General features: G+C 38.9%; 1 protein-coding gene across 1 annotated transcript in view; it reads right to left on the reverse strand.

Annotated features, from left to right (window-relative positions):
• Positions 1–10,133, reverse strand: part of SLK (STE20 like kinase) — a 45,482-nt gene extending 35,349 nt beyond the window's left edge. The window contains exons 1-2 of the mRNA XM_081863414.1: positions 9,994–10,133; positions 8,712–9,557 (exon numbers count right to left, since the gene is read on the reverse strand). Coding sequence (XP_081719540.1) covers positions 8,712–8,861 — 150 coding nt within the window. The 5' untranslated portion in view covers positions 8,862–9,557; positions 9,994–10,133. The remainder of the gene's footprint in view (positions 1–8,711; positions 9,558–9,993) is intronic.
• Between the last annotated feature and the right edge of the window lie 99 nt (positions 10,134–10,232).

Genomic DNA, 10,232 nt, shown 5'->3' on the forward strand with positions numbered 1-10,232 from the left:
ATTTGAGGGGAAGCTCCAGTGGCAGTTATACTTCTGGGTTGATATTCACAGGATTACACTGAGGGACAGATTACTTAATTTTTTGCCTTTTATATATCCTTTTAACTGTCTGCTCCTACTAGGTGCAGATTTTCCATCATCAATCAAGTACATGGAAATAGCCTCTTCAGTATTTCCACACATTTCTTTCTTCTGTTGCACTGGTTAGTATTACTGTATCTGTCAAAGATTTGGGAAATCACGCTATCAGTAAAAGTGACAAGAGCCAGGTCAATACTCTTCCTGCAAACAGAGACTATTTATTCTTTCTCCTCATCTTATCTCTTCCGTCTGCCATCACTCTAAAAATAACTTTAGTGTAAATATTGCTGGTGCTTGGGACACTTTTGTGCATCCTGACCAATCATCTGATTTGAGAACCAAGGGATTAGGAAATCTGGGCACACAATGCAATTATCAGACTTTCCTGCCCCCCATGGCATCCAGACAACTCTAATGCAGGCAGGATAGAACTTTACATGCCATTTCCAAAGTACCGTACTTCCCAAAATAACAGTGCAACAGAAACTATGTATTGGGCTTATTCTCCCTAGTGGCTTCAAAGTCAATAGCTCCAATGTTAGAAGCCGCAGGCACATGCACACAATTGTTTCACTATGACACACTGTGTTACACATGACATTGTTAAGGAGAGTGAATGCATTGCCCTTTGTTGTAAAAGCATGACTTTTTAAACACTGGAACAAAGATAAAAGAAGCTGCATGCATTTTCCAAAACACTGTCCAGTGCTAAGCACCATCTCCACTGCAAACCAAGACAGGATAGTTAGTGGATGGTGGCAGAGTGAGGGGAAAGGAGCCAAGTGAATGAGAAGCATGAGGGTGAGTGACGTTTACTTAAGATCCTTAAGAGGTTGCCATCCAGAATTGCCATTAATTCAGCTAGCTGGAACCAATGTAAGTTGGAGCCCAACAACAACTGATGGCCAAAGATTCACCATCTTGCTTTAGTATGTAAGGCTCAGCTGAAAGCTCCTATGTAGAATTGGGATGTGAGTGGAGGGAAAGGGAATTCCCTGAAAAGAATTTGGAAGTGGATAAAGTACAACTTCTGCCTGGAGTTATTCATAGCAGCTGACATTTTTACTAAAATCCATCAGAGTGATGCAATATTGCTTGGTGGGATGGGACTGATGGCACTAGGATCATTTCAGGGCAGTAAAAGCAAATCTTGCACCCCAAGGATTTAGTCTTCTCTTCAAAAATTGTCAAAATGCCTTCATTTTCTTGCACAGAAAGGTTAAAGCCTAATACTTTTGTGGACTATGTACTGCCACATTAACTTTCTCACTGTCCCCTCCCTCTTGCCTATTTTTCAGCTAACAGAAACATGGATTGTGCCTAATGAAGTTTAATCTAATCTCATTGCTGCTTGCCTTCCAGCAGGCAGCTAAGACTTACAATTATCTATGCTCTGGTCACATTCCATTTATACAACATATACATGGGGCTGTCTTTAAGCAACGCATCTGGTTCAAAATTAAGTAGTTAGGCTCCCAATGAAGATGAGCAAAAATAAAGTAGAAGAAGCTTGCCAGTCTCAACATGACTGCCAATAGTTTCCAATCTATTTAAGATGACAATTCAAAAATGTATTTTAATCTTTTTGAGGCAAGCCTCCCTATGAAGAAAATTCCATAATCAAAATGCTACAATGGAAAAAGCACTATCACCTTACCACCCATCCTACCATTCTAATGCTATTTTGCTGTCTCTAATGTTGCCATTTTGGTCACATACCAAAGAGCCAATCAGTACAAATGTTCCCTAGTGGTTCTTTATAACCACTGCAAAACTTTATTGCCTAATAATTATGTACTCTACATATGCATGCACACAAACCAGATTTAGAGCCAATGCTACTTTTGCCTGTTCCAATAAGATTGACACCCTGTCATTTGATCAAATAATATTCACAGTGGCTTACAATTGACTGAAATAATCAACACCCACTCATCTGTATTAGTTCCCCAACAGTAGATGAGACTAGGTCATACTTTCCTACAGTTTTGCTGTCCCTGAGCAACCAAGAGTTGTTCAGTATTCTTTGTGACAAGGAGGTAGCTGCTCCTTTACTTGCTGATGGATTCAGACTGGTCTCCCCTTACTATGATAGGAGGAAGAGGGTGAAACCTCCCAGTGGCCTTTGGCCCCTGTGCAAAAGGCAGAGTTGGAGTACACAGCTCTGCTGTCCCAGGACAAATGTCTTCATAACAAACAGAATAAATTATACTAATGCTTTTTTAAAGATGGCTTAGATTCACAGGTAACATATCTACAGATAAATTAATATTTTAAACCAACAACCAAGAAATCTATATAGCGTTAATCCCATATTCTTGGCTTTATTAGAATACAAACCTCACATTATTTCCACATACATCTTGAGAGCAGAACTGCAATACACTTGGCATGATACAAATGTGCGCACTTTGTGACTACTATGCTATACAGTGTAATTCGAGGAATTAAAAAGAACAACCTGTTTGTTTGACTAAGTTGTGAGCAGAGGGAAATAGTGCTGGAAGCAGTAATGTCAACATCACAATATGCTAATAAAGCATTCTATGCAACTCAGAATTTTGCATACGGATGCTTCCTTAGGTTGCTTCAGTATCATTGACCTGCAGGGTGTTTTGTGTCACCTTAAAGACTAACAGTTGCATTGTCACATGAGCTTTCACACATCATAGCCCCTTTGTCAGATGCAATATTTATCTGCTTTGTATCTTCTGTCATTTCCAACCAACACAGCAGCCACTGTCTACTGAACAGCCTATTCATAATGCTTTCTTCAGAAATAAAAACATGCCAATATAAAGCTTTTCAGTCTGGAGAAAGGAAATGGCTGAAAATTCTGTAACCCGAGGCAAACATTTGTTGCTATCCAATGTTCAAGCATGTAATATGATCACCAAGAGCAAGTCTTGCTTTTATTATAATGGGTTCCTTACCATTAGAACTCAATTAGAAGCCCCAGAGGAACATTTCTCTTCCTACTGATAAAAACCATATGCATAAAAATTGCCTTAATGAAAGTTTGAAACATTTGTTCACTTCAATTCAGGAAATAGTGTGTACGATGACATCACATAACAATAAAATGACAAGAAAGATCAAACATCTAAGCTTCCAGAAGTCTGATTTAGTTTAATATAACTGCTACTTTTTCAAATTTTAGTGAATTTAATTTGGATTCTTACCCAGATCAAGTTTGAAATCACCAAAATATTGAAACAGTGTAGCTTTTGAAAATGAATTCTGCAAAAGTTTCCACATATATCAGTTAGTGAACTGCTTTGGGTAGCAGTCTCAGTGCCCTTCTCCGTAGTTATGAATGTCACAACTTTCAGCTTGTTTTGTTGGGTTTCCTTTATTAGCTTTTATGAATTATATCAAATTTACTACTTTAAATTCAACTGAAGTTATCTTATTCTTTTAAAAAGTCAAAATAAACACAACAGGGCCACAACATTTTGATTGATGGATTACTGACAACCCTGGATCCCCAATACACATCCAATCCATATTCCTCTTTGGAATATCTAGACCAGAAGTAGGAAATCTTTTTGGCTGGGGGAGCAGACCTTTACTTTCCCCCACCTTGTGGGTTAACTTTGACAGGGGAGTGGGGTGACCTATGGGGGTGGGGTCTGCTTTGCCAATACATTCCCTGTGGGGAATTCAACTCCACGCACAGTTCATTACCTGATACCACTCAGTGATGTTAACTGATTGGCAGGTCAGTGTTCTTTGGTGGAAATGGGACTCATAGGTCTACTAGGACATCCAAGGGCAGAGGTTTCCCACACCAATCTAGACAGACCTCAAACCTGCCCAGTGCTAACATAATGGCATTCTTTATAAAGAAATGAAAAGCACTATACTATTTATACAGTTATCAGATGAATAGTTATAGAGATACCTTTATGCAGCCTTGATAAGAGTTAATTGTATCCTGTTATAAAATCACGGGTGCTAACATTGGTAGCACTCAGAGCCCAGCCATTAATCAATGGCTTTAAATAATTATCTACTCTTAGCATAACTTGGATATCACCTCTTATTAGTCAGTAAATCAGATCCCATAAAATAATAGTTTACAGAATGCCTTTTTTTTTACTCAACAAAATGCAGGTTTTTAAAAAATAGGCTCAATTATGGCTTATAATGCAAAACTTTTTATATCTATTTATTCTGTCCTGAAAGTATATTAAATGCTATCAATATGTTGAAAACCATATTCTACCCATTCTGCTTATTGTTGCAGAATTCCACAAGTCTCCTAGAAATCGTTTACAGAGATTAGAGGCCAGTCTAAGGCACAAAACTAAAAATGGATAATTAAGTGGAGAATAGCAACAGACAGCTGGAAGGAAAAATTAACTACTGTTTTAACAAATGCTTATCTGTACAACTGATAGTCATTTCTACATCTTGGGAAACAGAAACTGACAGATGGCAGAAATCTATAAAGTTTATTCATAGTTCCTTATTCAATTCAGAGATAAATATGCAGCATGAAAAAGAAACTGAAATCTGAGCAAATAAAACCACAAAATGGCTTTAGGAAATCCCAAACCATGGCACTAGGAGACTGCTCAGAAAATAGTGTCCTAGAAGTGCTATATTCAAGACAAAACTGGAATCATGAGTTTTTTCTACCATAAAAATATATTTTAGCAAAAATATATACATGAACAGCTAATACGCCCTTTTGGTACCTTGCTTCCTCCTCTTAAAATAAATGTTTGAGGTTAACAAGAATTAACTCATACCTTGGAGAAAATGACTTGCCTTATAAAGGGATGGGTGGATACATTCTACATACACACTCCATGTACTGAAGTGTGAAAGAAAGACTCGAGATTACTCATGAGGTATACACCCAGCTCATAAGTGACTAATGAAAGATGGCAAGAATCAGCATGTACACCATACTTCCTTGATTTGAAGAATTAAAAATTATTAACCCTGGATAATATCAACAGTACTATTTTGTATACTGATATGCCATCTTGGGCTTCTTTGGCGAGAAAGGTGGGATGTAAACTAATAAGATTTCTGTGCTTGTGTATAACAGAGGAAGTTAGTTGCTTTTGTTTTCAACACATTGCAGGAATTGAGAATGTTGTGTCTGATGTGCAGTAATAGATAAGCGTAGCTAGTCTTTTCTACTGTTATGAATCTTAATCCCACACTGAATCCAAGATTTCTGTGCTGCTCAGGAAGATGAAAGCATACTCCATGATTAAAGCAAGGAATTGGATGATTAAAATATCAAACGTACAGCCTTAAACAATTATGGTACTTTTCACTAAAGTTGAAGAGAATAGCACTGCATGTGCAAAACTTCCAGAAGCTAACATGATGCAATATGTTCAGGAGATTGGCATCTATCTTGTATGAATGAGTCATACAAGACACACTTTAAACCATGTTCCACAGAAATGCTGTATCAGGATGTGCAATATATGGTGTTCTGCGAGTTGCTAAATCACAACTCCCATCATCCCCAACTACTAACCATACTGGGAGATGGGGTCTTACAATATCTGGAGGGCCACAGGTTTCCCACCCTATCCTTGTGCTATAATAATAATAATAATAATAATAATAATAATAATAATAATAATTTATTTATACCCAACCCATCTGGCTGGGTTTCCCCAGCCACTCTGGGTGGCTTCCAACAGAAGGTTAAAAATACATCAAAATATCAAACATTAAAAACTTCCCTAAACAGGGCTATATCTCTCCACCATAATTTTCTAAAGTGAAAGTGATTTTTGGGTAGTATTTTAAGTTCCTCTTTTAATGCTAATGAAAAGCTAAAACAAAGATTTAGCTTTGGGTATTCCAACACTTACATTTTGGCTTTCTATGCAAATGCAGTTAAGGTGGCTAAATACAAAAACAAAACAATATAATCAAGTAGAATCTAATGAAACCAGCAGAGAGCAAACGAACTACTGTATTCAAAAAGTCTCAGTTAAAAAATGCCCACTGAAAGCAACAGTTTTCAAGGCATGTTTGAAAGCAGGTAATGAAGAGGCATATAAACGTCCCAGGAGAAATTATTCCATAACCTGGGTGCAACCATCAAAAAGGCCTCTCTCATTCCAACTAGCTGCACCTGTGTCAGCAGAAGGACAGCAAACCTCAAGCTGATTTGTCCAGTCCAGGCAGTCAGGGCATTTAAGGCCCAATCAACCTCTTGAATTGAGCCTGGAAAGAAATCAAAAGCTGTTAAGTTGGTACAACCAAATTCCTGGTGACTCCAGATAACAGTTTCGCAGCAGTATTCTGAACCAATTGAACTGTGTTCAAGAGGAGCCCCATGTAGGATACTTTACATAATCCAACCTGGGGGTGACTAAGCCATGAACAAATGAGACTTGATCTGATTTCTCAATGAAAGGGTGCAAGATAGTAGACCAGATAGTTATGTCACAGGCACCTGCATAAATAGGGCAGATCCAGGAACCACCCCCAAATCTATGAGCCTGATGCTGGGAGTGCAACCTGGTATATAACAGATTAAATATTTATTGCAAGAACAGTAGTACTACCAACCAAATGAGAGGTTCAGGGGAATCAACAGGATCACAGTCCTCCATCTCCCAGGACCCAACAGGGTGAACAAGGCAATCTCTTTTTTTAAATGATATTTTTGCAATTTAAAATACACATCAACAATTCCTTTTACATTGACATATGTCTTCCACATTATTTTTCTATGCATATTTGCATACTTTAAATAATAATGATTGACTTCCCTCTACCTCTTAACAGCTTCTTCTCACTTTATTTCATTTTCTTTTGTACCATGTCAAAATCCTAACAAACTTTTCTTTACAGCAAAAGCCTCCAAAGGCGATAACCACCATGGTGTATTTGGTTCTAATAACTTTTTGGTATCATTCCCAGACTGAGTATTTTCTAATTATATGCTTGAGGAAGCCTCTATGTGCTTTCACTCTGTTATAGCCCAAATACCCCTGCCAGCCGAATCTATTATCCCATCTCTCTATGTCCAATATATTTGTGTTTTTCAAAATCATCCATTCCTTTGTCGAGCAAAGACATACAGCTTCATAGTATAATTTGAGGTCCGGCAATGCAAAGCCCCCTCTTTCTCCGTCAAAAGTTTATACTTAATTCTAGGTTTTTTGCCTTGCCATATGAACTTTGCTAGTTCTTTCTGCCACTATTTAAAGCAGCTTGTCCTGCTTATTATAGGGATCATTTGGAATAAGAATAGCATTTTTGGCAGCACTGACATCTTGATAGTCAAGATTCTTCCCCATAACAATAGATTTAGTCTACTCCAAATTCCCAGGTCTTTTTTGATCTCCATCCATACTTCCGCATAATTATAGATAGATAGATAGATAGATAGATTGTAGAGATCCAAATTCCTAGATATTTGATCTTTTTGAACAAGGCAATCTCAGTCCCACACCAAAATGAAGAGTACAGTACTGAAATACTATATGAAGAGCCCTGGTGACTCAGACCATAGACCCATCTAGTCCAGTAACCTATTCTCACTGCAACAACAAGATGCCTAGAGGAAGTTTCAAAGCAGGATCTGAGCACATTCTTCCCCACTTTCAAATGCCAACAACTGGTACACAGAGGTATACTACCTCCTACATAACGAAACTATAGAATTGGCTCTTATAAGATGTAGTGACAACCAGTAAGCTGGATGTCCTTAAAAGATAATTCGTAAAATTAGTACCATGCACTAAAGAATGAGATGCCTGAAAATTGTATTATTGCTTCCTCTGAGTGTGTTTTTCCTTAAAACACTTAATACTTGTTCTACCAATCTCTAATATGCAAACCTCTCAATTCTGCTCTCTGATGAGCTCATGCTTTAAAATGCTGTTTTGCATATATTCACATATATTCCCCCAACCACCATAAATCAGCAATTCAAAACCAAAGGCATAGTACTGTATCTATGAGGAATGGGATTCTTCCTTTTAGGAGTTACTTCATAAAGATCTTGCTAAGCCTAAGCCAACTGTTTAGAAAGCAGCTTGTCATCTAGAGAAAGGAAGGTTGAAGTGATAAGCAGCACTTGCAGAAGTTATACAAAAACAATGTTATATGAAAAACACACACAAAATTGAGTATTTCCCCCCCCCCCCAGCAATGTACTTTGTTGAAAGAAACTAATTTCATGCTTTCATAACAAACTGCATCTAGTAAGGCCTGCATTTTGACAGTGGTGAAATGAAGAGAATCCAGATATATACATGCAAGAAACTCTTCTATTTTTTATAAATGAAATTCAAAACCAGTCATAGTTGAAAAACCAGCCAACAAGAACAACTTTGCAATACCAAAGAGGAAAAAAGGGTGGATTAATGATCCAATACTTTTCCATCTCATATTTCTATTATTCTAAACTGCGACAATTCATAGAATCAAAGAACTGTAGAGTTGGAAGGCTGGCATGATCAAAAGAAAAACCATGTTTGACCTAAGATGTAAACAACAGAACAACCAAAATCATTCTAAGGATAATGAAATCTTTATGATATAATGAGATGTTCCCAAGTTACAGGTTATAGACAAAGACAGTGTTCATATTTCAGGATTACAGCAGGAATATAAGACAAAACAAAATTTCTTACCTTGAATACTTTTCCAAAAGCACCATCTCCCAGTTCTCCTATAATTTCCCAATAGTCCTCTGGGTTTAAGTCTCTCTTGACATGCTCATATTGCTTCTTTTTCTTCTCACCCCCCAACTTGAAGATCTTACGAAAATTGAAGAATGACATCTTTGCTTTTTAAACTACCAGTAACTCAAAAACTGTATCAAAACCTCAGAGTAGACAACAGTTTGGCTTTTGCCAACACCTTTCTTCCTTGCTTTATGGTTCAAAGGGATAAAAGGCACACAATTGCGGCAGTTATGTCACGTGAGAACTTTGATGCTGCCAGCAAACCAACAGAAAAAAAGAGTTTTTGACCTTAATTTTTAGATGCAGTATACAATAATCCAATGTCAAGTAGAACAACTTCTTTCAAGTCTATCTCTCTAGCTTTAAAAGCCAAAGAATCATTTGATCGCAAATTTCTTGCTCATAATAACCATACCATAGTACATGGCAAGGCCCCAAAGATGCTACTAGATAAAGTACATTGATGGTCTACAGCCATCAGTTGTGGCAGTCTTGGGGCTGGAAAAAACACACCAGCACAATATTTTTGATGGTGTAGCAAAACATCTGGTGGAGGATACTTGTGCCAAACAACGAAAAGGCAGACAGCAGTATTCAAATCCTACTACAGTACTCCAATACTACTTATTTAGCAACAAGGATTATAGGCACCATTTCAGGACAAGCCTCCTTTCGCTTGATGAAACAGCTTCAGGACTCCAACACTGTGAAGACTGCACATCCTCCTTCATGTTTTGGGTAAAATAAAATAAAAAGACTCCTTATTCAATGGGCGTTGGGAGCCAGTTTCGCCTGTTGGAGAGAAGAGGAAAGTGAGAAAGACCGTCCCGCCTTGACAACTCACGAACTCTCCGGTCCCTCCCCGAAAGACACTTAACCAATCCCCACAACAATTCAAAGTCAATCATGGATTTTGCTTTAAGGCGTGAGGGAGGGGCTCCACCGGAGTTTTTGAGGGATAAAGTGGAGCTACTCCACAAAGCAGGGGGCGTGTGAAATAAATCTCTCTCCCCCCCCCCCCCCGCGCGCTTCACTTCTGTGTGGAAAAGAAAAGCCATAGGAGTCTGGGCTGAAGGAGACCTCCCCCCCTCCGGAGAATTAGTACCAACGGTCGTAACGACAACAAGCCCCACTTATTTTAGTATGGGGGGGGTAGGAAGTGGGAAAGGGAAAGCGCTGCGAATAAAGGAGCCCACGACCCACAGGGAAGCTCATTTCAGCCTCTCACCCGGCCCGAGACGGATCCGGCGTCTTCGTCTTCGCCGCCGCCTTCTGTGTTCCCACTTCCTCTGTGGGGGCGGGGCAGAGCAATAAGCCTCCTTATGCCGATTTCCTCTCCTCCTCCCCGCGCCTCCAACCACCACCCGAGCCCGGCTGCGCTTCGCTTCTCTCCCTCCCTCCCTCCCTCCCAACTACAGTCACGCACGCGCACTCTCCTTAGCCACTCTCGACCGAGAGCCTGGTAGA

Source organism: Podarcis erhardii, assembly GCF_964252035.2.
Source record: "Podarcis erhardii genome assembly, chromosome: 5".
Lineage (NCBI taxonomy): Eukaryota > Metazoa > Chordata > Lepidosauria > Squamata > Lacertidae > Podarcis > Podarcis erhardii.